The sequence below is a fragment of the Bos taurus genome, chromosome 25 (assembly GCF_002263795.3).
Source record: "Bos taurus isolate L1 Dominette 01449 registration number 42190680 breed Hereford chromosome 25, ARS-UCD2.0, whole genome shotgun sequence".
NCBI lineage: Eukaryota > Metazoa > Chordata > Mammalia > Artiodactyla > Bovidae > Bos > Bos taurus.
Window position 1 is genome coordinate 40500070 of NC_037352.1, and position 24249 is coordinate 40524318.

The 24249-nt window shown below is 61.6% G+C and overlaps 1 protein-coding gene across 8 annotated transcripts in view; it reads left to right on the forward strand.

Moving 5' to 3' along the window:
- CARD11 (caspase recruitment domain family member 11) overlaps positions 1 to 22935 on the forward strand; it is a 107011-nt gene extending 84076 nt beyond the window's left edge. For 6 of the 8 annotated variants that reach the window (XM_005225109.5, XM_005225104.5, XM_015460447.3 and 3 more), the window contains 19 exons: positions 332 to 484; positions 1051 to 1176; positions 1740 to 1937; positions 4058 to 4234; positions 5456 to 5507; positions 6994 to 7076; positions 8220 to 8320; positions 9305 to 9357; positions 11393 to 11525; positions 12116 to 12317; positions 12691 to 12817; positions 15073 to 15313; positions 16209 to 16305; positions 16662 to 16757; positions 18195 to 18330; positions 19501 to 19680; positions 19989 to 20113; positions 21368 to 21483; positions 22276 to 22935. In XM_005225109.5, the coding sequence (XP_005225166.1) occupies positions 332 to 484; positions 1051 to 1176; positions 1740 to 1937; positions 4058 to 4234; positions 5456 to 5507; positions 6994 to 7076; positions 8220 to 8320; positions 9305 to 9357; positions 11393 to 11525; positions 12116 to 12317; positions 12691 to 12817; positions 15073 to 15313; positions 16209 to 16305; positions 16662 to 16757; positions 18195 to 18330; positions 19501 to 19680; positions 19989 to 20113; positions 21368 to 21483; positions 22276 to 22480 (2601 nt within the window). In that variant the 3' untranslated portion in view covers positions 22481 to 22935. The remainder of the gene's footprint in view (positions 1 to 331; positions 485 to 1050; positions 1177 to 1739; positions 1938 to 4057; positions 4235 to 5455; positions 5508 to 6993; positions 7077 to 8219; positions 8321 to 9304; positions 9358 to 11392; positions 11526 to 12115; positions 12318 to 12690; positions 12818 to 15072; positions 15314 to 16208; positions 16306 to 16661; positions 16758 to 18194; positions 18331 to 19500; positions 19681 to 19988; positions 20114 to 21367; positions 21484 to 22275) is intronic. The other 2 variants (XM_005225108.5, NM_001109796.2) reach the window with 1 other exon arrangement.
- The last annotated feature ends 1314 nt before the right edge of the window (positions 22936 to 24249 follow it).

Here is a 24249-nt window from a genome sequence, read left to right on the forward strand (position 1 = left end):
TCACCTGTGAAATGTTTGGAGACACTGCACAACTGCCTCTCTGGGCTCTGATAAGAGCCGGGGCAGAACAATAGGCATCAGGATGTTTCTGAGCAGAAGTGGGTTTTATGCTTCTTTCCAGGTGATAAAATTCATAAGTAATAAGCCGCTTAAGGGCCCCAAGAGACAGCGACTCTTGCCTCTGCTTCCCTGGCACAAAGCCTTCCGCTCGCTGTGTGTCTGTCTCTGGCGCTTCTGTCTGCTGCCTTCCCAGGCCTTCTTGCTCCCTGTCCCGCGCTCCCCAGCCCATTAAGCATGCCCCCCACACACATACCACCCCCCACCCGCCCAGGCCGGGAAGCGCAGCCTGCCAGACTCAGACAAGGCCATCCTGGACATCCTGGAGCACGACCGCAAGGAGGCCCTGGAGGACCGGCAGGAGCTCGTCAACAAGATCTACAACCTGCAGGAGGAGGTCCGCCAGGCAGAGGAGCTGAGGGACAAGGTGGGCCCTTGGACGGCTGGGGCTGCAGCTCAGGCTGGGAGCCCCGGGCCCCCGTGTGTGTCTGCAGAACCTCTGGGCCCCCCACTCTCTTCCAGGACCAGGTCTGAGCCCCGGTGTGATTACCTGTGTGTCAGCACCTGGCATTACTTGTGAACTGTTCTAAGTGTCCGCATGGCACTGGTCTTGCTCCCTGGCTGAACGCTGCAGCCAGAGGAGAGCACACGCAGTGTCCACCCTGTCCCCCACCCCACCCTGGCCGAAGGCCACAGGAGGGCACACGCAGTGCCCACCCTGTCCCCCACCCCACCCTGGTCGAAGGCCACAGGAGGGCACACGCGGTGCCCACCCTGTCCCCCACTTCCCCCGCACACAGTAGGTCTGCATCAGATTGCAGCTGATGGCTGGCCTTTTACCACGGTCCCTACTCGTCAGAGCGCTGACTCTCAGAAGGTCAGGCGCTGCGGGGAGGGGCAGGCTGGCCCTGGGAAGCCGCGGCTGGAAACCAGCTGTCGGCCCTGATTTGTCAATGGCTTGATGCGAGTATTGATCTCTCCCTGTGCTCGCAGTACCTGGAGGAGAAGGAGGACCTGGAGCTGAAGTGCTCCACGCTGGGGAAGGACTGCGAGATGTACAAGCACCGCATGAACACCGTCATGCTGCAGCTTGAGGAGGTGGAGCGGGAGCGGGACCAGGTACCGGGCGGCTGGCCCAGGCTCCAGGCCGTGGGGGCCGGTGGGGTATTGTCAGGGTAACGCCACCAGCTCTGCAGGAACCACTCAGGAGCCCACCTTTCCTGCTTTCCTTCCAAAAATGAATCCCATCCCAGCTGTGTCACTGGTGTTTAAAAGCAGGGCGGGGGCCAGAATGGGACTCCAGTGTCCTGGGCTTCAGAGTCAGACGGCCAGGTCCAGGCCCTGTCCCTCTTCAGACGTGTGGCTGCACGCTGTCCCTGCCTGGAAGCCTTAGTGCTCTTGTCTGTGAAGTGGGAATAAAATAACCGCACCGCCTCGTAGGGTAGCGGTTGGGCTCTGCCTCGGACCTAGCCCAGCAGTGGGCGCACAGCTGGGGTGAACTCAGGAGGGGCTGCAGAGGACGGTAGCAGTGGAAACGCCCAGGTGTCAGATTCCGGAAAAGGGCCGGAGACGCAGTGGCTGACACATGGGCTGGGGGGCGGGCGTCCTGGGTCTGATTTGGCGGGGATCGGGGGGGCGGGGTGGGGAGGAACCCAGCGACCTTGCCCTCCGCCTCCCGGCAGGCCTTCCACTCCCGGGACGAAGCGCAGACCCAGTACTCCCAGTGCCTGATCGAAAAGGACAAGTACCGGAAGCAGATCCGGGAGCTGGAGGAGAAGAACGACGAGATGCGCATCGAGATGGTGCGGCGGGAGGCCTGCATCGTCAACCTGGAGAGCAAGCTGCGGCGCCTCTCCAAGGACAGCGGCACCCTCGAGCAGGTGGGTGGGGGCGGGCGCCGGATGCCGGGCAGGCCCCCAGCGCCCCGCCCCCCGCCCCCGCAGAGGACAGCCGTCCCGACCACGCCCCCGGAGCGCCCGCCCGAGCCCGTGAACCCTTGGGTGTCTGTGTTGTGATGAACAGACCAGAGCGCTCATTTTATTTTGTTTAGCTTTTTATTTTGTGTTGGAGTTTAGCCAGTTAATGATGCTGTTTCAGGTAACAGCGAAGGGACTCAGCCATACGTATCCATGTGCCCCTTCTCCCCCCACAACTCCCCTCCCATCCCACTGCCTCGTGACACTGAACAGAGTCCCAGGTGCCTAGGGGAGGGTGGACTGCTCGTGTGAAAGCTAGAAGAGGCGGGACAGGCGCCTGGCCTGGCCACCTGCCGGCTGGCCAGGGGTCTCAGGCAAGTCACTTCCAAGTTAGAACTGCAGCTGCCTCTCAGTTCGCCTCCCACTGGGTTTCCTTAAACCCATGTGGGCAGGCACTGGGTTTAAGATGCCCGGCTCCATTAGTCACTAGGGCCCGTAAAGAAAGCATCACGTATCTCGATGGGAAGTTCAAGTGCATGTCACAGCAGGGCCCCAGGCGCTCAGAAGTGAGTGACGCCCATGCAGGCAGCTGAGACTGTCTCTCACGGCTGTGGGTTCTGCAGGTCCTGAGCCAGTGCCTTCTGTGCCGTATCTGCTTTAACCCACAGGACTGTCCTTCCAGGACTGTGAGACCACTGTCTCCCTTCCCCAAGGGTAGAACTGAACACAAGCAGCTAACTTGCCCAAGGCCATCACTAGCCAGTGACCTGTGGGAACCAGGATAAGACCCTCCACCCCTCACCGTTTGCCCAGAGGACTCAGGTCTGATGCTGGAGGCGAATTCAGGAACATGACTTTTCAGCACAAATGCTGTAAATGATGAGTTGAAGGGGTGCTGTGAGTGCCCAGGGGAGGAGGCCCCCCTTCTGTCCAGGTTCCTGGAAAGACTCCCCACAGGAGGGGCGGGCCTCGGGGCCTCCATTGGGGATGTTGTCCCTGGACTTCACTGGCCAGGTTCCGTCCCCCTTTTGGGTTTGGCAGAAGCGTCACTTCCTTGGCTAGGCGATCGGTGGCCCCCATCGTGGAAACCAGGAGCCTCCGGGTTAGGGTCTCCCTTTTGAGCATTTCTCACAGTTTATAATTATGGAGAAGTTCTGTGTAGGCCCCTCTGTGTGTCCAGCACGTAGCACAGTGCCAGGCATGGCTGCACCCTTTGGGAAACATTTACGAACCGACACTGGTGTCGCCGGGCTAGAAGAGAGAAGGTGGGGCAGTATTCCAGGCCACAGGGACACCACGAGCAGAGACCCGGGGGTGTGACACCCATGGCCTGCGGTTGGCAGGCCGCGGTGAGCAGTTCTGTCGTCCTCGAGTGGCCAGCGGGGACAGGCGGGAGGTGGGCGGGAGCGGGGAGCAGCAGGGAGCAGGGTGAGCCTGTCTGCTAAGGAGCTTGGTTGGGAGTTTTTCCTGGACCGTGAAGGATCTGGGGCCGGGAGGAAAGGCCAGGAGCTTTGGGTTTGGCGGCAGCGTGGCTTGAGGATGTTACATGGCTTTGGGGGATCAACCTCAAGGTACTTAATACTCGACAGCTCAGCCTCAGATCACGGATGCGAATCCCTTAGGACAGTAGCCCTCTTACTGTGGTTCGGTCGCTCATTGGTACTTTCTGTGCTTGTAACTGAGGCACAGGAGTAGAACATGGGGGATCTGGTGGTGGCCGAGGGGCAAGCGGCCGTGGCCAGCAGGGAGGCGATCCCTTCACTGCTGGAAAGAACGCCAGGGCCTGAGAGGAGGAGAGAGGGGCGAGGATGACAGAGCTTGGCCTCGAGGTGGACACAGGGTTCAGGAAGGAGGGGCCGCCCCCTCCCCTCCGCCCGGAGCTCCAAGCTTGGTGCCGGGGAAGGTGAGCAATGGCACTCCGAGGTGGACACAGGGTTCAGGAAGGAGGGGCTGCCCCCTCCCCTCCGCCTGGAGCTCCAAGCTTGGTGCTGGGGGAGGTGAACGATGGTGCCATTAGCAGAGCCGTCTCCCCATGCGGTGGCCGCTCTGGGCGCTCATGGGGCGCGGCCTCTCCTCGTCTCCAGAGTCTGCCCAGGAACCTGCCGGTGACCATCATCTCTCAGAACTTCGGGGACACCAGCCCCAGGACCAACGGTCAGGAGGCCGACGACTCTTCCACCTCAGAGGACTCGCCCGAGGACAACCGCTACTTCCTGCCCCACCACCCGCCCAAGCGCAGGATGAACCTGAAGGGCATCCAGGTGCCTGCACACAGCGCGGCGGGCGGGGGCGGGAGCCGGGGCCCTCTGCAGGCGGGCGGGTCTCAGACCCCCGACGCACCTGGACCTGTGAACCAAAGTCGCACCAGCTTGTGCTTTCGGCTGGTTGTTCAGCAATTCTCTCCTCCTACGATTGTGGTGGAAGTTAAGAGAGAGAAGGGAGAGAGTGAAATAAGCGTGATCTCCAAGTTCACTTGTTTATTCCACAATGGGTATTGAGTGCCTGTTGCGTGTTTATTGACATAACTGGCTTGTGATGGCAGCTGGCGGCAAAGCACTCGTCCTCCCTGCCTTGCTCTGTGTGCAATGCAGCCCATCAGCTGAGGAACGAAGGAATGTGAGTGAGTGTGCGAGCAAGTAAATGAGTGAGTGAGCAAGGGAGTGAGTGAGCAAGAGAGTGAATGAGTGACTGCGAGCAAGTGAGCGAGTGAATGAGTGCGTGAGCAAGTGAATGAGTGAGAGAATGAGTGAGTGAGCAAGGGAGTGAGTGAGCAAGAGAGTGAATGAGTGAGTGAGCAAGTGAATGAGTGCGTGAGCGAGCGAGTGAATGAGTGAGTGAATGAGTGAGCCAGCGAGTAGTGAATGAGTGAGCAAGGGAGTGAATGAGTGACTGAGCGAGCAAGTGAATGAGAGAATGAGTGAGTGAGCAAGGGAGTGAGTGAGCAAGGAAGTGAATGAGTGACTGCGAGCAAGTGAGCGAGTGAATGAGTGAGCGAGTGAGTAGTGAATGAGTGAGCAAGGGAGTGAATGAGCGAGCGAGTGAGTGAGAGCATCTCCACGTGGCCCGCCTGTGCTCCGCCCTGCCCAGTTCATACCCAGGGAGTGGGGCGGCTCAAGCAGCGCCTCCGAGGCAGCCGGGCACCGCCGGCACCTCGCCCTTCCCTGAGAAGTGCCCCGAGCCGAGCGCCAGGTCCTGGCCCACTTCGCAGCGTCGCCTGGTCCACTGCACTCCCAGCTGTGGGAGGGTCCGAGCCACATGGCACCGCCTCCCGCGCAGGCGGTGTGTGAACGGGCAGCTGTCTGCTCGGGGCCGGGGAGCCATGGCCGTGAACACGGGCGTCCCGCGCCTCCCGTGGTCCTGGCAGCCACGTGACGAGGGCGACGTGGCCTTGCCTCAATTTATGTCTTTGCTTAGCGTGGGTGACGCGCCGGGCCTTGCTTGATTTGCATCTTCTGCCTTTCCCTCCGCTCCGTCTCTTTCAGCTGCAGAGAGCCAAGTCCCCCATCAGCCTGAAGCGAGCATCAGACTTTCAAGGTTAGCGAGACGCCTGGATCCCTGTCCTGTCTGTCACGCGGACTCTCGGTCCATCTGTTTCCCCATCATGGGCATCAGTCCTGCAAGGTTAACCCTGGAGTCTCGGGGTCCCCGGGGCCCGGGGTGGTGGGGTGTCCAGATGGTCATTACTGTTTGCTGTCGGTGGAGGGGGCCAGAGCCCCGACCACGGAAACATCACGTCTGAGGCCCCCTCCCCGCGGGTCCGCCTGGAGCCCCTGAGCTTGGCACTCAATGCTGCTGGCCAGTCAGCCAGAGGACTGCTCCTGTCCACACAGTCCCAGGCGTGGGAGGCCCCCAGCTCTCCTGTAAGCCCCTGGTTTTCTGAGACACACCATCCTGAGACTGCCCCCTCACACACCCTTGGCGTGACCCTGGAGCGATGGTCGGCCAGCGAGGGTTTGTCCCGGGTGAGCCAGGTGCCCGCGGTCCGCGTAGACTCTTCCAGAGCCCAAGGCCTCGGGCAGGGCCGTCTGTGAGGAGGTGGAATGCCGTTCGGACGGCTGCGAGAGTGGTTGCAGGAGAGTCAGAGGAGGACCTGTCGAGAAGGGAGCATGTAGACAGAGGGGCCGGGAAGGGGGAGAGAGAGGCCACTGGGCACGGCCCCCCGGGTCGGAGCCGGAAGCGGACACACAGCCGTGCAGCCAGCACAGTGCGCAGGGCTGTATGCCCCCTGCCTCCCGGGAGCAGAGCCGACGGTGTCAGGAGCCCAGGGGCCTGCAGAGGCTCGTGGCCAGGCCCGGGTTCACGGACTTCAACCCCCTGAGGAGAGCAGGGGAGCCGAGGGGTCTAGAGCTTGGCTGGGCCTGGCGGGAGCTGGGGAAGGGGAGCCCCGAGCTGGGGGCCGCACCAGCTGTGGTAGGGACCCCATCCAGGAGGGGCCTGCAGGAAGCAGACAGGGCGCTCGTGCCAAGAAGCGGGAAAGGGGTGCAGGAGGGACGGAGCCCTGCCGGCTGCCTGGGGTGGGGCCTGGGCAGGAACACTGACGTGGCTGCGTGTGTGAGGCGACTGTACACGCGTGTGCACACGCACACAACAGGGTGTGGGGCCACCCGTGCTGTGAGACGGGGGCCAGACGGGTGTGCGGCAGGCCTCAGACAGCCCCAAAGGAGCGCGGCCCCCCGACTCCCATCAGCCTGGCTCCCCATAGGCCTGGTTGGGGGTGGTGTTGGGGTGTCCGGGCGGGCAAGTTCCCGCCCCAGGTCCTGCTGCTTCACGCCGAGCACCCGTGGGGATGCCCACCGTGGTCCCCAGGACAAAGGGCATCGTCCTGGCTCGAAGACACCACCCCAGACCTGGCTGCGGGCCCTTCGTCCAGGGGGAGGGGCGAGGAGGCCACCTCCTAACACCCACCCCGGAGGACGTGCTCCCCAGACGGGACGGCCCCCAGGGCGCAGAGCTCTCACAGTCTCTCCTCTCCTTCCTCCCCCCTTCCCCGCCGCACCCCTGCCCGGCCCGCTGAGGACAGGAAGGGGACAAGAAGAAGACCTCATGGACGCCAGCCCCAGCTCCTCCCGCTCCCTGCCCATCACCAACTCCTTCTCCAAGATGGTAAGCGAGGGCCCCACCCACCGCAGCCCTGCTTCCAGCCCAGGACATGGCCCAAGTCCCCCAGCCCCCGCCACCTTGGCCCCCCAGCTGGCCTCACCCGCTCCGTGGGCCCAGCCCTGCCTCCTTGCCTCTGCCAGGTCTGCGGCCCAGGCCTCCTTGTGTTTATTTAAAGACATTTCCTGGCCTCACGATGTATTTACAGCTTCTTACTGCCTCCTTTCCCAATTTAACACTCGGTAGGAGGAAGAGACGGGCCTCCACGGGGCTGTGGCACATTGCACAGGCAGCTGAAGACCCCGCCACCGCCCCTCAGCCCCTGGCGACTCCGGCAGCCGGAGCGGGGTGGCCGGCGGGGGCTGCAGCAGCTGGAGCCGCCCACGGCAGGGCAGGGCCAGCCGGGCACACCTGTGCCTCCTTCCAGCCCACCCGGGAGAGGCAGGCAGGGTCCCTGCACCACGGCAGTGTCACCACCCACCCCCGACCCCCACCCCCCTCAGGGCCAGGCAGCAGAAGGCCTGCCATTAGAAATTCTAACCCCGAGGAGAAGCCCTGGGAAGCTTGTCAGCTCAGCTTCCAAAATCAGGCCCTAGGAGAGGCAGAGATTTGATAACGAATGACTCCTGTCTGAGTGCGGCTCTGGGAGGTGAAATCCAAGGCTCTTATTTCAGGCATCCCTTGCCAGGAGCCGCCAGGGCTTATCCCACAGGGTCATCCTGCAGCAGCAGCTGCGCTGTCTGCAAGGGCATCCGTGGCCTGCTCCCACCCCAACCCCACCGGGCCCAGAGGTCTCCCTCTCGTCCCCTGCAGGTACCCACGGCCGGGCAGCCCTTGTGGCAGAGCTGAGCCTATGCCAGTCACACGCAGGGCACCCCCCTCGGATCCCCACCGCCTCCCCTGTCCCGCTACCCCGGCGAGCAGATGGACATGCAGATGGGCACCGGGCCCCATGGCTCTGCCAGCCCTAGGCTGAGCACAAGCCTTCTTTAGCCAAGGTCGCCGCCGAGACCTGGCTTGCCGGCCCACACTGCCTGCGTAGCCTCTAAGTTAGATTTAATCCCCGTGTATATAATATTTATGCCTGCCGAGGCACAGCCTATGAATACCCAGCTCATCCGTAACGCATCGGCGCGCGTGTGTTTGAAGCAGCCCCATCGGAGCCGTTCCAGCATCATGTCAATCACGGCCGAGCCCCCAGGAAACGACTCCATCGTCAGACGGTACAAAGAAGACGCGCCTCATCGGAGGTGGGCGACGGGCCGAGGGAGCGGGTGGGGCTTTTTCCCGGTGCTGGCTGACTCAGCGGGCCTCCGGGGAAGCTGAAAACCCGGGCGGGAGGGTGCCTGTTTTACAGATGAGCAGCCTGAGGCCCCAGGAAGGGAGACGGCTTCCCCAGGGTCATCCTTGCAGCCAGCAAATGATAAGACCTATGCTGCTTTGCTCCCTGCTACCCAGAAATCAGATGTCTCCTTCCCGTGGTTCCAGAGCGTGGCTTTTTCTGCCCAGAGAGGGAGAGACCCTGGGGACGCCCCCTCCGTTCCCCCTCCCTCTCCTCCTTCCTGACCATCAGTGTCCCCAGGGTGGAAACCACAGTAGGGATAGCGCCCGGGCATCCAGACATGCCTCGTCAGCCGGGTATTTTACATTCCGAGTCAGAGGCTAGTGGTGGTGCCCGGAAGGGCCAGAGCAAGGCATGGCTGGCGGGACTGCGTTTCTGTCTCGGGTCGGGCCGGTGACCTGGCCTGGGCCTCATTAGTCCATCGCAAGAACCCCAGGGGAGCAAGTGAGGAGTCCCAGAACACACACCTCACGCCCGCCAGTCCCATCTGATGGAGGCTCCGCTATTCTGGGCCCGTCACGCCAGGCAGCCCCCTCCGCGTATAAATGGTACTAAGCACTCTGCGTCCAGGCAGAGAAGTGAGTGGGGCATGGCAGATGGGGCCGCCGGGCACTGCACTCCCCGGCCCTTCAGAGTCACCCTCATCCCCGCTAACAGGGCCTCTGCAGGCTCCAGGGCTGCCCTGCCCTCCCGGCCGTGCACCCAGCCACGTGCAGGCCTCCCGTGGCACACAGCCCTCCACGCACCCACAGAGCCCCGTCTCCTGCCCACCTTGCCCTCTCAGGACCAGAGCCTCTCACACGGCCGGAACATTCCGGAAGCTCCCCTCTCCTTTAACCACCTGCACACAATCAAGAGAGCCCCCCCGCCCCCCCCCAATTGTGTCTTGCAGCACAGTTGAGGAAGACAACGACAGCGGTGGCTTCGATGCCTTAGACCTCGATGGTAGGTGCCTAGCGGATCTGAGAGGCGTTCCAAGCGCGGAGGCCACTTCGGCCATTTCCTTGCCTGGGGCAAGGCCTCACATACGGGAGGGCCTTAGGAGACGTGTGAAGAGCAGGTTCTGAGAGTGCACACGGAGGACAGGCCCCTGAGCCAGGATGCACCCCGGAAGCCCAGCCTCTGTTTTGTGGACGGGGGAAGCAGGCCAGTGCTGAGTGCAGGATCAGTGAGGTCTGCGTTTTTAAGAAAGCATGGCTCCCGCAATTGTAGCCAGGCACCATGGTCCATCCCAGTGTCTGTCAGCAGATGTTTGTCCAGCTGCTTTTGTTCTCATGGTACGATTGGAGAAGCAGAGTCTTAGGGGGACCCAGGAGCAGCACGCTAGAGGGTGGACGGGAGGTGGGGGGCCTCTTAAGAGTCTGGGCGTAAATTAAGCCGTTAACCCAGCAAGACGAGTAGCAGGTGTGGGGTCCGGGGCCCTAGGATGGAGGTGGGGCGGCTGTGAAGGCTGGTTTTCACCCCCTGAATTGGGGGCGTGGGCCAGGCGAGCACCGGGGAGCCTGGGGGTGCAGTCACCCTGAACCAGCACCCGGGCAGAGCTGTATGATGGCGGGGAGGTTGTTCCCGTGGCCCAGCGCATGCCACACAGAGCCAGGCACAAGGCCTCCATCACACAGAGTGATAAGCTGCTTGTGGCTCCAGCCTGCGCCCTGTACAGCAGGGAGGCTCAGCACACGTCCAGGCCCCCAGCATCGCCAGGCCCTGTTCCAAGTGTCCCTGAGCTCTTGCCGTGGCACAGACCGTGGTGCCACAGCTGTGACCCTGTGGGGAGACCAAGGCAGGTTTGCAGAACCTGAGCTTCTGTCCGGAGGGACAGGGCCGAGAGGAGCAGGCAGGGTCTGGCATCTCGGGCGGTGGCCTTGGGCTGCCAGCCGCATTCTCCAGCCCCTCCAGAGCTGGCAGCCTGGAGCCTGGCTCAGAATCCTCTGGGTGTGGCCCGCCAGCCCCCTCAGTTCCAGGGCTCCCCCAGCCTGCATCCACCCCCTCGCCAGCTCCGGCTGCCGGCAGATAAAGTGAAAGATTAGTGGCTGTCCTTAATTGGGGACCATCAGAAGCTATCAAGTGTTAAAGAGAGGTCAGCACCTAATCGAGGCGGGGTAATGGGAAGAACTTGAGGAGTTTGCAGAGGGGAGAGCTGGGGAGAGAGTTCCGGGCAGCAATCCAAAGCGTTCTGCAGCGTCGGGACAAATTCCCTCTGCAGAGCGGCCTTTGTTATCAGCCAGGAGCAGGGCAAGGCTTGCGGCTCTCCCATCCAGGCAGCCTGAGCTGTGCGGGGTGGGTGTCTTCCTCTCCCAGGGGGTTGGGGTCCTACTGAGCTGGGAGGAGAGGGGGCTTCCTACCCCAGACAGTGCTCTTGCAGCCCCACCCTAACCCCATCGGGGCTGTAGGTGGTGGTGAGACCTGAGGACCGCAAATGAAAACACGGGCCCTGATTTGAAGGGCTTCCCAGGTGGCACTAGTGGTAAAGAGCCCACCGGCCGATGCAGGAGACACGAGAGATGCCAGTTCGATCCCTGGGTCAGGAAGATCCCCTGGAGGCAAAAATGGCCACCCACTCCAGTGTTCTTGCCTGGAGAATCCATGGACAGAGGAGCCTGGCGAGTTATGGTCCATGGAGTCTCAAAGAGTCAGACACGACTGAAGCGACTGCCGATAACAAAAGTCCAACAAGCACTGCTGATAGAGACCCCTTTCCAGAGTCTCCGCCTGGAGGCAGGGGAATGGCTGTGCCGAAGGGGCTGCCAGGACTGGACCCTCGATGCCCCAGGGCCTCAGGCAGCAGCTGACTGAGGCTGCCCCCTCCCCAAGCTCCCTCGTCGGTGTGGGGGGTGGGGAGATTTCCCAGGAGGCAGGCAGGCAGCGGGGAGCAGGGGCAGGAGTGCCCGGCCTGACCCCCGCAGCCATCCCAGCAAGCCCAGGGGCCATCTCCCTGCCCCGGGTCCACTCGGGGGCCTGAGGGTCCATCTGTCCTTCGCAGATGACAGTCACGAGCGGTGCTCCTTTGGGCCCCCCTCCATCCACTCCTCCTCCTCCTCCCACCAGTCTGAGGGCCTGGACGCCTATGACCTGGAACAGGTCAACCTCATGTTTAGGAAGTTCTCTCTTGAAAGGTACTGGGGTCGTGGGACAGGGGAGGCTGGGGGCGGGGGTGCTTGGGGGCTGAGAAGGGGGCAGGGAGGAGGTGAAGGCCACTTGCCCCTGGATCCCTACAACGGGGATCTTCCGAATTCCTAGACTGGACTCTAGAATCGGTCCAGGGATCACAGGGTCCCAGAGTTGGGAATCACTTCCCCTGACCCCTCCTCAGACCCAGAGAGGAAGGGGCTTCCCGGGGGTCACAGCCTGGTAGAGACCAGGAACAGGACTCTGATGTCCCACCGGGCCCAGGCCCTGGGGTGACTCCCTGAAACCCGGTGAGCTGTGCCCTGGGCCTGTTGGGGTGCGAGGAGGGCAGCCAGCCGTCATACCCAATGTGCACGCAGCAGGGCGCGTGTGGCGCCAGGCTCATGGCGGCAGTGTCCCCGGGGCCCCTGCTTCTGGTCTGTGCCACCCCAGTGGGAGCCGCTCTCCAGTTTCTCCTAAGGTGTCTGCTCCTGCGACCTGGGCCCCTGCTGAGTGTCCCGGCTGGGGATTCTGACCACAGCTGTCTTCCCCCGCCGGCCCCCCCAACCCCTCCCCGCCGTCTTCTCTCCTGCCCCAGACCCTTCCGGCCGTCGGTCACGTCCGTGGGGCACGTGCGGGGTCCCGGGCTTTCGGTGCAGCACACCACGCTCAGCGGCGACAGCCTCATCTCCCAGCTCAGCCTGCTCGGGGGCAACGCCAGCGGCAGCTTCGTCCACTCCGTCAAGCCGGGCTCCCTGGCCGAGAAGGCCGGCCTCCGCGAGGGCCACCAGCTGCTGCTGGTGAGGGGCTGGGGGCCCAGGGAGGCGGCAGCTCTGTTTCCTCTGCACTGAGCCGAGAATGCCTGGCCTGGAGCAGGGAGCGGGGAAGGGGCAGGCCCGTCAGCTCCTCGCCGGAAGCCCCCTCTCTGAGCCTGTCTCTCCTCCACTGTTGGCTCGAATGTTTCTAGAGCCTGTGCACATGCACACGCACACTCCAGGCAGTGGATGGGAGGCACATGAACCCCCTTTCAGTGGGGGGCTTCCTGCCCTCAGCAGCACTGAGCAGGTCTTCGCTGGGGGGACTTCTACTCGGGTGGGTGGGGCAGCCTCGCGCTCGCAGCTCTGCCCACCTCGCTGCAGAGCCCGAGTCGGACCGTGTGTCTCTGACATCCAGCTGGAAGGCTGCATCAGAGGCGAGAGGCAGAGCGTCCCCCTGGACGCGTGCACGAAGGAGGAGGCGCACTGGACCATCCAGCGATGCAGCGGCCCGGTCACACTGCACTACAAGGTCAACCAGGAAGGTGAGGGCCCGGGCGGGGCAGGGCCGGGCACGTGCCCCCCACCTCGTCTGCTCTGCAGGAGGTCTGCGAGAGGTCGGGAGGACTGAGCAGGGCAGCTGTGGGGCAGGGGTGGGGAAGGGCGGACGTGGAGACCCGCGTGCGCACACCTGCCCTGACCTCCCTGGGCTGCTGACCAGCTCTCAGGAAGACAGCATGTCCAGCCCCAAGCAGACTGCTGGCCGACAGCCACGTCACTGCCTGGACACCCCCCGCTTCCCTGCCAGACTGAGGTTTGCTTCTCCCGGGCCTCCCGGCCTTGACGTGGACGCTGACTCTGGGGTGGCCACTCCAGCACCAGCAGGTCCACTGAGCCACACCGCAGCCAAGACAGCCCAGCCTCACCCCGCCTCTCATGTGGCCCGCAGCCCTCCTGGGCAGTGTCTTCTCTCTCCCAAACTCTGAGTTCCTGTTCTCACCTCTGGGTTTTTTCTCCTGCATGATTATCTCTGCAGCTGGATCTTATTTTTAACCGCCAGGGCTCATGAATGTTTCAACAGAGCATAAATAGCCACTCTAGCCGTTCCCCACTGCAGCCTGCCTGCCTGAGCTCCTTCCCGGCAGCGCCGGGTCCATGCGGAAGATGGTAATGATGCTCTGTCCCCAAACACGGTGCCAGCCTCCGGCTCCCGCAGGCGGGCAGGCAGGCTCCTCCGCTCTGCCAGGCCTGGCGTCCCAGCCCAGCAGCAAGTCTGTGGGCGCGGCCCTGCCTGCCGGCCCCAGGGTCACAGGGTGCGGGGTGAGGCGCGCCTGGCTTGTGCAGCAGCAGAGCCCTGCAGTGAGAGCGTTCCCTCTGGCAGGACCCCATTTGGAGGGCCTGTCCTCCCTGGTGGGGCTGCTGTCACCTCCTACCAGGGCGGTGGGAAGGGCCCGGGTGGGGACCCCCATCTCCCCAAGAGATGCGATCAGATAGGCCTCCTGGCCTGAGTCTCCCTGGCGTGTGAGGTGCGGGCATTTGGCGAGGTCCTTTGGGGTCTGGCTGTTAGGACTGTTTTAGCTTCTGCTGTGTTCCAGCTCTCTGCGTGTGGGGCCAATTTCAGGATTTATATTATGGATTTATGCCTTGGACATTCGCGGGAAGTTTACTGCATTTATTGTATTCATGGCGTTATGTCCTGCTTCCTTCCAAAGCATTCATAAAATTTTACACTAAAGGACGAAGGTGTTAACTAAGGTTTAAAACACGTGCCATGGTCTTACCACTTTGGAAAACCATTTGGCAGCATCTACTCAGGCTAAATGTGGGCTTCCCCAGCGGCCTAACGATACAGAATCCACCTGCCGTGCAGGAGATGGAAGAGATGTAGGTTCAGTCCCTGGGCTGGGAAGATTCCCCTGGAAGAGGGCATGACAACCCACTCCAGTGTCCTTGCCTGGAAAGTCCCATGGACAGAGGAGCCTGGTGGGCTACAGTCCATGGGGTCACAAAGAGTCAGACGCATCTGAGCCCATACGTGCACTAAAGCTAAATGTACAGTCAGTGAGCTAGTGATTCTGCCTCTCTGTATACGGTCAAGGGAAATGAATACATCCATCCGCAGAGGTATCAGAGCACTCGTCACAGAGTTGTCCATGATAGCCAAACTCTGGGAACGGCACAGACGTGCACACCAGAGAAGGGAGGAGGCAGCAGCCCACGGAATACTCTACAGCGATGAAAAAAAGCATCCCACAGGTGTGACAGCACACAGAGGACGCCAGACACGGAAGAGCGTGCCTGCTTCCGCTTATGTGACGTGAGGCAGAGCTGGCCCGTGCGCTGGCAGGCGGCATGGTGGTTACCCCGCAGGCTTCTGAGCGGTGATTACCCAGGCGTAGGGATTTGTGAAAACCCGTCATGCCGAATACTTAAGGACGATGGGGTTTTCTGCATATAAGTTACGCTTCAATTAAAGAAAATATGATAAAACACAAGCCCAGTGTATGGCTGGTGAGGAACAGAGATCATAGCAGATCTGAGGGCCCTCCGGGTAGGCCACCCAGCGCCCACCAGCTTCCTAGGTTTGTTACAACTTGGGTACAAAATTTTGCCCTGAGCTTCTTGGCAGCTGAGGCAAAGAGGGAAGCGCACCAGTGACTCAGCTGCTCACTCCTCGGGGAGGACAGACGTCTCCCTGACCGTGAGGCCTAGGAGGCCCGCACCCCGGGGCATCTTCTGGGGGTGGCCTGGCAGCAGGAGGCCCTCCGCCGACAGCTGGAACCCCCTCCTCCTCCCGCAGGGTACCGGAAGCTGCTAAAGGACATGGAGGAGGGCCTGATCACGTCGGGGGACTCCTTCTACATCCGGCTGAACCTGAACATCTGCAGCCAGCTGGACGCCTGCTCCATGTCCCTGAAGTGCGACGACGTGGTGCACGTCCGCGACACCATGTACCAGGACAAGCATGAGTGGCTGTGTGCGCGGGTCGACCCCTTCACGGACCACGACCTGGACATGGGCACCATCCCCAGCTACAGCCGGTGAGGCCGGAACCGGCGGGGCGAGGGGGCTCAGGGGAGCCTGTGCCTGCTGACCGGCGACCCCCGCCCGCCGCAATTCCCTCCTCCTCTGTGAAGCCCTGTGTGCCTCCAGAAGGGCTTCCGTGGTGGCTCAGTGATCAAGAATCTGCCTGCCAATGGAGGAGATGTGGGTTTAATCCCTGGCTTGGGAAGATCCCCTGGAGAAGGCAATGGCAACCCACTCCAGTATTCTTGGCTGGAGAATCCCATGGACGGAGGAGCCTGACGGGCTACAGTCTATAGAGTCACAAAGAGTCAGGCACGACTTAGCAACTGAACAGCAACTGCCTCCGTGGACGTTGTTTCCTTAAATCCTGCTGCTTCACCGATTCCCAGAACACCCTCTTTCCATCCTTGCTGGACACTTAGAGCCTGAGTTTATGCTTCTCCATCTCCCACCTCCCCAACATCATTCCGTAATTATACAGCAGTAGCCGCCAAGGGCTGAGCATCATCGTCCCCCTGGTCAGACGTCCCAGGCACCTGTAAATTATCAAGAGACTCCAGCTCTGTTGCCCAGGCCAGCCCTGCAAGGCCAGCAAGAGTAGACCCAGTTTACAGATGAGGAAACTGAGGCTCAGAGAAGTTAAGCGCCTTTACCCCGGCACCAGGATGAGTCCGTGCCTGAGAGGGTTCAGACCCAGATGTTCAGTGCCCAGTCCTCCCTGGGGCTCAGAGCTCACAGCCTGCAGAGAGCCCCCTGCCCCGGCCAGGTCCCTGCCGGCTTCCCGGGTCCAGCCCCTGCCCCGGCCAGGTCCCTGCCGGCTCCCCTGGGTCCAGCCCCTGCCCCGGCCAGGTCCCTGCCGGCTTCCCCGGGTCCAGCCCCTGAGGCTCTGCCCTCCCGTTGCCTCCCCAGGGCCCAGCAGCTCCTCCTGGTCAAGCTTCAGCGCCTGATGCACCGGGGCAGCCGGGAGGAGGCCGACACAGCCCACCACACGCTGCGGGCCCTCCGGGTAGGTCACCCGCGCCCCGCCAGCATCACCCCGCCTCCCGGGGCCTTTCTGGAGGGGATCCCAGGCAGGAGCCACCAGTCCAGCTAGGATGATGGACCGCAGGGGACTGGGTTCCTCAGGAAAAGGGGGGCCCCCCAGAAGGAGGCCCACGTCTGTGCCCTCACCCAGCTGTGATCTCTGCTGGAACAAGTCCTCAGGCCCCTCTCACCCCCAGAGCTCACTCCTGCGTCCGGGACGCTTTGATCCACGCTGAGCGCCTGCCCGCGTCTGCCCAGGGTGGGGCTGGGCAGGAGGGGGGCCGTCTCCTGCTCTCACCAGCCCGTGGGAGGCTCTGACCGGTCTATCACTGGTTTCAGAACACCCTGCAGCCCGAAGAACCGCTCCCCACCACGGACCCCCGGGTCAGTCCCCGCCTTTCCCGAGCAAGCTTCCTGTTTGGCCAGCTCCTTCAGGTAAAGCGCTCACACCTGCAGGCTTCTCGGCACCTGCACCGCTTGCCCGGCTCTCTCCTGCCGAGAAGCGGAGGCTATGTGTCCACCGCACCTCACGTCTCCTGCCCCACTTCATCCTCACAGTGACGGGTCGGGGGACTACTCTGTGCCTGTAGGAAACAGACCCCGTGTCCATAAAAGACGGAGCACGCTTAGGGCTAAAAGAAGCTTGGACGCCTTAGTTGTTCAGATATTCATAGAAAAGTCAGGAGGAGAGAGACCTTCCAGAGATCCTGGTCAGTTTAGTCTGTCAGATTCAGCATTAAATTGATCTCTGAGCATCCCAGTAGCCCAGGAGAAAGGGGATTTCCAGCAGATTCTTTAACTCTTATCTGACGCCAAAATGTTTTAGCTCTTTGTGACCAGAAAGAATTTTTCCCTCACACTTGATTGTAAAAGGTTTTTTTTCGGGAGGGTGCGTGGATCATTACACGAGGAACAATGAACAGCCTGTGGGTGGCATGTTCCGAAGTGATCTCATATGAACGTAAGCATCTGTGCAGCCTTTTTCTCTATCGCCGGTCGGCAAAAGCCAAGAGTTCTGTTACGAAGTCGTCCCGCGAGGACGTTCCTGAGTTGGCGCTGTGCTAGTTAGGCCCAGTGGAGCCAGCACGTCACTACACCGCTCCGTCCTCGTGTTGCAACATAGGAAACCCAGAGAAATGGTTGACGGTGTGACCCCGAAGCCCAGGTAGAGGCGGATAGGTAGCAGAAAGACACTCACGGAGGTGGAGGGGGACCCTGGTGAGGTCAGAGTCACAGGGAGGCAGGGCCATGTGAGGCCATGCGTTATTGTGGCCGCACGTTACACAAGTCCACACCCCTGAGCTTTGGGGTGACCTGCTCAAAGGCTGGTTAATAACCAAGCGGGGCCGACAGCCCAGGGCCCTGGCCTTTGCTTCCTGCAGAAGGAGGGCGTGAAGGGATTCAGAGCAGCCTCCGGGACTCCATTCTGAGTCGTAGCCGGGCGCAGGCACCCCCCAGAAGACTCGGGGACCCCGGGAGGGAGGTGACGTCGCCTGCACCCACCCTCCAGGTGGGCCGTCTGAGCCGTCCTGCCAGTGGGGGCTCCCAGACACGGGCCTTGGGCAGCCGGAGCGCGCCAGGCCCCGCAGTGCCTGCGGACCCCCAGGTGTGGTCAGGATTGTAGGGGGCTCCAGTGAGGGCCTGCCTGGGACCAGCACCCCGGCAGGTCTCGTCCAGCCAGGAAGGCGGGCGTGGGCATGTATCTACTTACTTGCCCGCTGACTGCGTCCCAGACGCTGAAGACCTTGTGCTGCTGGCTGGGTGTCCCCTGTCTTCGGTGGTGGGGCCCAGGCCCTGAGGCAGAGCTGGGATCTGAGCGGAGGTCTCCCGAGCCGGGGCAGGCCGTCCCCACGCCCTCCCCTCTGTCCCCAGTTCGTCAGCAGGTCCGAGAACAAGTACAAGCGGATGAACAGCCACGAGCGGGTGCGAATCGTCTCGGGGAGCCCGCGGGGCAGCCTGGCCCGGTCCTCGCTGGACGCCACGAAGCTCCTGACCGAGAAGCAGGAAGGTGCTGCGTACCCGGCTGCCTCTGGGTCTGGGTGGGCCAAGGGGGTCCCCGAGACCAGGGCTGTGCCGCCCGGGGAGGAGCCGCCCTGACGCGGCCGGGAGGACCAACAGCCTCCTGGGCAGCGTCCTGCCGAGCTCCCCCACCACTGATGCCCCCTGCAGCTGGTTGGAGCCCAATCGTTGTTTAGTTACCAAGTCCTGACTCTTTGTGACCCCGTGGACTGCAGCTCTCCAGCCTTCCCGGTCCTTCACCATCTCCCAGACTTTGCTCAAACTCATGTCCATTGAGTTGGTGATGCTGTCCAACCATCTCGTCCTCTGTCGTCCCCTTCTCCTCCTGCCCTCAATCTTTCCCAGCATCAGGGTCTTTTCCAGTGAGTCAGTTCTTTGAATCAGGTGGCCCAAGTATTGGAGTTTCAGCTTCAGCTTCCAGTGAATATTCAGGACTGATTTCCTTTAGAATTGACTGGTTTGATCTCCTTGAGTGCAAGGGACTCTCAACAGTCTTCTCCAGAACCACAGTCCGAAAGCATCAGTTCTTTGGTGCTCTGCCTTCTTTATGGTCCAGCATCTGTACATGACATGACTACTGATAAAGCATAGCCCAGACGCCCATGTTAATTGGAGCTGTTTGCTACGGAGCCTTGACTTACTGATTCCCGTCTGAGCGCCTCCTGCCATTTATCCCAAAGCCGGCGAGAGGCCGCTCGGTGCACAGTCCCCCGGGGCAGGCCCTGCTGGTGGGGCCCAGGCCTCTCACCCGCCTCCTGGGGCCAGGGTGGCTCTGGCGCTGGTGCTTCCAAGGGCCAGGGCACCTCTGCAGTCCAGCCTCAGTCCAAGGCCCTCCCTGGAGAGCTGAGCAGCGGGAGTGTGTTCCAGGCTTGCTGTCCGCCTCCTGCCACCGCCACCCCTCCTGGTCCGTGGGCTGGGCCGTCTGTCTGCCTGGCCCAGCGCTGTCGCCCCAGCTCCCAAAACGGCCCTGCCCTCGGGTCAGGCCTAAACTCTCCTGGTGGTGGAAGGCCATCCCGGGCCTCGGGCGTGCGTCGCTGTGTGCCTTGCTTTTAAGATGTCCTCCTCCAACCCCCAAATGGTTTTCAAGGCTCTGTGGGGCCAGGAGGGCCCCCGGGTGCCCCGGCCCAGCCATAACCAGCCCTTGCCTGCCCCCTCCCAGAGCTGGACCCAGAGAGCGAGCTGGGCAAGAACCTCAGCCTGATCCCCTACAGCCTGGTACGCGCCTTCTACTGCGAGCGCCGCCGGCCCGTCCTCTTCACGCCCACCATGCTGGCCAAGGCGCTGGTTCAGAAGCTGCTCAACTCCGGGGGCGCGATGGAGTTCACCATGTGCAAACCAGGTGAGCCCCCGCGGCAGCCCCGCCCCCTCCTCCTGCCCACCCTCGTCCCTCCTGTCCCTCCTCCCCTCTCCCCCTGCCCCTCCATCAAGGGCTCCAGAGCAGCTGGAAGGGTGCAGACAGTGGGCTGCCGTGGAGAGTGTAAAGTGCGTTCCCGACCTTGCCCTCGGTTGAGAAGCTTCAGGGTCTAAATGTGGCAGAAAGGGACCGACAGGCAGGTCCGTGGAGCCCAGGAAGCAGAGCAGAGCCCCGAGAGGACAGTGGGCCTGAGACCCCCGAGCTGCCCTCAGGACTGGCCCCTCCTCCCGCAGATGTCGTTACAAGAGACGAGTTCCTCAGGAAGCAGAAGACAGAAACCATCATCCACTCGCGGGAGAAGAACCCCAACACCTTCGAGTGCGTGGTCCCCGCCCACATCGAGGCTGTGGCGGCCAAGGTGAGGAGGGCTGGAGTCTGGCGGGGCTGGGGGCCGCAGGCCTGCTCCCCTCCCGCCCACCCCCGGCCCGGCAAATCTCGTCCTCGCTGCCTCTGCCACGTGCAGGCTTCTCCAAGCCCTGCTCCCCGGCTCTGACAGGCACTTACATTTGGAACCCCCTTCTATTTATGTCTTTTTTTTTTAGTAATTTTATGTCTGTACTTTCGTTCGTTTATTGGCTGTGCTGGGTCTTCATGCCTGTGCAGGCTTTTCTCCAGTTGCAGTGCTCTGACCTGTCACTGTGATGGCTTCTCTTCTTGCAGAGCACGGGCCCTAGGGCACCTGGGCTTCCGTGGTTTCGGCTCCCAGGCTCTAGAGCACAGGCTCCCGTGGGATCCTCCCGGATCAGGGAGCGACCCCCTCTTCTGCATTGGCAGGCAGATTCTTTACCTCTGGGCCAGCAGGGAGGCCCTCCCCTTTCTCCTTCCAATGGCTTCCTGGTGCTGGTCCTCTGGTCCACGTTGTTCTGGGATGTGTGTGCGCCTGGCTCTGATAATAGGGGCTAGGGGTAGCAAGCGAGCGGGCAACAGGGACCCTGTTCTCCAAACCGGGGAGATGGACCATCAGGAGTGTTGTTGGCAGGGGTGCAGGAAAGCTGTCTACAGGCAATTTGGAATCTTCTGGACTCGGGCTTCACGACCCTGGCCGGCCCTGAGCACAGAGTTCTTCCTCAATCTGGGTCTGAACAAAGGCGGGGCTCTCAATCTCTCTGGGGCAGTGACTGGGGGCGGCAGGAGCAGGCATCCAGCCGGGAACTCTAAATTGTGCCATCCAGCTGACGGTCACTCCCGTGCCCTGCCGCCTTGTCACACTGATCAGAGCTCGAGCAGAGCTGTCAGCCAGCCTTGAACAGTTTGTTGGGTATTAAAGTTCAGGGAACTCTGACAGCTGGGGTGGATGGGAAATAGTGGGTAGGGTTGGAACAGAGATCGTTTCCTTTGCAAAGGAGATTGCATTCAAGAATCTGTGCTGTTAGGAGTCCAGGAGTGGCTATGCTGTTGAGACAGGGGAGCGGTGACCGGAAGGGCATGGGGGCCGGGAGATGGCCATCTCTGCCGCTGGACCTGGGGGCTGGTTCCACCGGCACGCTCAGTTTGTGGCAGTCCACTGAGCTCGCCCCCAGCTCTGCCCCATAGAGCCTGGCCCTGCCTCAGGCGCCCAGGTGGGCTGGCATGGCGGTGGGCCCCCGGTGACCGCCAGCCGCTGTACCTGCAGAACAAGCACTGTCTGCTGGAGGCAGGGATCAGCTGCACCAGAGACCTGATCAAGTCCCGAATCTACCCCATCGTGCTCTTCGTCCGCGTGTCAGAGAAGAACATCAAGAAGTTCCGGTAGGGCTCCAGGACCCCCGCCCCCGGTCCCCCACTCCCCAAGCTCTGGTGTTCCCAGGAAGAGCAGCTGACTGTGTCCAGCACACCCCCACCCCCTGAATATCCCTTTAGTGTCTGTCCTAATCCAGGGGGACATGGCCCTTGCCCCAACAATGAAGACAGTAACACACACACACACACACTCACATGCACACACTCCCGGGAGGGTGAGCACCAGGGGCCCCAGGTGGTCTGGGAAGCCAACACCTCCGGAGCAGGCGCACCACAGCAAGGCCAGGCCCAGACCACACCAGGCCGTGTGGGACATGATGTTCCGTGAAATAAGCCAGACAGAGAAAGGCAACTGCTGCATGATTTCACTTGTCTGAGGGCCCTCAGGAAGTCAGACACAGACAGAAAGTAGAAGGGTGGGTGCCAGGGGCTGACAGGGAGGGTGGGGAGTTTCAGTTTTACATGAAAAAGTTATGGAGATGGAGGCACATCCATGTGAATCACTTAACCACTGCTGAACCATACCCTTAAAAATAGTCAAGATGAGAGATTTTGTTTTCAATGAACTGGATCACAATTAAAAATTAAAATGGACCTATTTTTTGAAAAAACAAGGCCGCACCTCTTAGAATTCCTTGATGAAGAGAATAAAAGGGCACAAGAGACGGTGCAGAAACCCAGGGAGGGCGGCGGGGGCGGGGGCGGGGCGGTGGGGCGGCGGGGCGGGGCGGGCGCGGCCAAGCCACGCCCCTCAGCCTGGCCCACCCGGTGTGCGTCTCTCCCCTCCCGCTCCATCTGCAGGAAGATGCTGCCACGGCCCGAGACGGAGGACGAGTTCCTGCGCCTGTGCCGGCTGAAGGAGAAGGAGCTGGAGGCGCTGCCCTGCCTGTACGCCACGGTGGAGGCCGACATGTGGGGCAGCGTGGAGGAGCTGCTGCGCGTCATCAAAGACAAGATCGCCGAGGAGCAGCGCAAGACCGTCTGGGTGGACGAGGACCAGCTGTGAGGCGGGGCCACCGCCGAGTCTGAGCGGGACTCGGGGCCGAGTGTCCGGATCCCGAGGGGCAAGGGACACCCTACCGCCTCCACGGCCTGGGGCGGGGGGTGCTCCGTCCTCCGGGTTAGGGAGCCCCTCCAGGGAGCGCCGGGGGCAGGTGTGTCTCCGAAGGGAGCAAGGAGCCAGTCTTCTCCACCCGGCGCTGACCTGCTGAGTCGGCCAGCCAGTGCTGGCCTGAGCGGGGAGACAGGACTCCCCCAGGAAGGACACAGAGCCCAGTGGGAAGCCGGGACAGCAGTTGAATGTAACGCGTGGAACAAGAGAGCTGCCAGTTGGGTGGGGGCCGGAAAGCCAGGCGTCCCCCAGCCCTCTGGACACAGGAGAGGCGCATTCCCAGGCAGAAGGGGAGTGTGCCATGCTGTTATTTTTCTTGCATTAAAATGTCTCCATGTCCTTATTTTCAACCGTTTGATAGTTTGCTTCCCTGGTGGCTCCGCTGGTAAGAAATCCATCCACAATGCGAGAGACCTGGGTTCCATCCCTGGGTTGGGAAGAACCCCTGGAGAAGGGACTGTCTACCCACTCCGGTATTCTGGCCTGGAGAATTCCATGGACTGTATAGTCCATGGAGTCCCAAAGAGTCGGACATAGCTGAGTGACGTTCACTTCCACTTTGAGGGACTTTCAGCTCTTGCAGCCTTCCTAGCTGCAAACCACCCCCAGCAAGCTCAGTTCAGGCTCCGAGTCATGTGCAGGGTGAAGGTGGGGGTGACGACGCACCCCAGTTTTCCCAGGACACCTGATTTACATCTGGGTTGGGGTTAATAACGAATAGCACCCTCTGACTAAGATGTGTCCTGATTTGGACGATGCGTCATACCTGGGACGGGCCCCTCTTTCACGGGCTGCCTAGAAGGTCTCACTGTCCACACCCCTACGTCGGACATGACTGAGCAGGCACGCGCGCGCACACACACACACACACACACACACACCACACAGCAAGAGCCAGCAGGCAATGCTTCCTCCAGAACAAGCCCCAGAACCAAGTTGGATGTGCCGGGTTTGGAGAGGCCATGATTCCAGGGGTCCCACTGAGATTATCTAGGGCCAGATAAGCTGCCGCACGAGGAGACGGGGAGCTGGAGGGTCTTCCCCTTCTATCTTGTTAGAGCTCTATGAGAAACAGTAAATTTTCCCCAAGCCCGGGCAATCGTGTTTCCACTTAGAAACCATTGCCTCCTCGTAAGTACTTAGAGCCAACGGGGACAGACGTGACTGGAAAAGAGTCCCGGAGTAAAAGGCCTGCTGATTTATTTATATTATTTAACTGCAGAATTCTCAGGCTTGTGCAGAATAATCAAAGCGGCAGCTTGCATATAATTGGGGATGTGGGGGCACGTGGACAATGCGGGTGAAGACAGGCCACGCTTGAAATACCTGAGCGAATTTGTAGTGGGTCTTTTCCCCAAGTAATCTTCGCCAGGATGCCGGCTGCAGGGTTGTGTGTATGTTAATGAGCTGGGATGGGAGGAGAGGAGAGAAGGGTGAGTCCTGTGGTCTCTCCCTGGGTGAAAGCAGACGAGGCTGGGGTTTGGTTCCCTGGGGAGTTGGGCCCCGTGAGGATTTCCAAGGAGACCCCTGACATCATCTGCTCAAGCTCTGGGCTCCCGTTTGTCAGCTGCCAACAGCTCAGCAAAAGGCAGCTCCGCTAGCTGCCTGGGAAGGAGAGAGGGGTCTGGGGGTCTGGGCAGTGGGGGTGCTGTACTGAGCTCTCT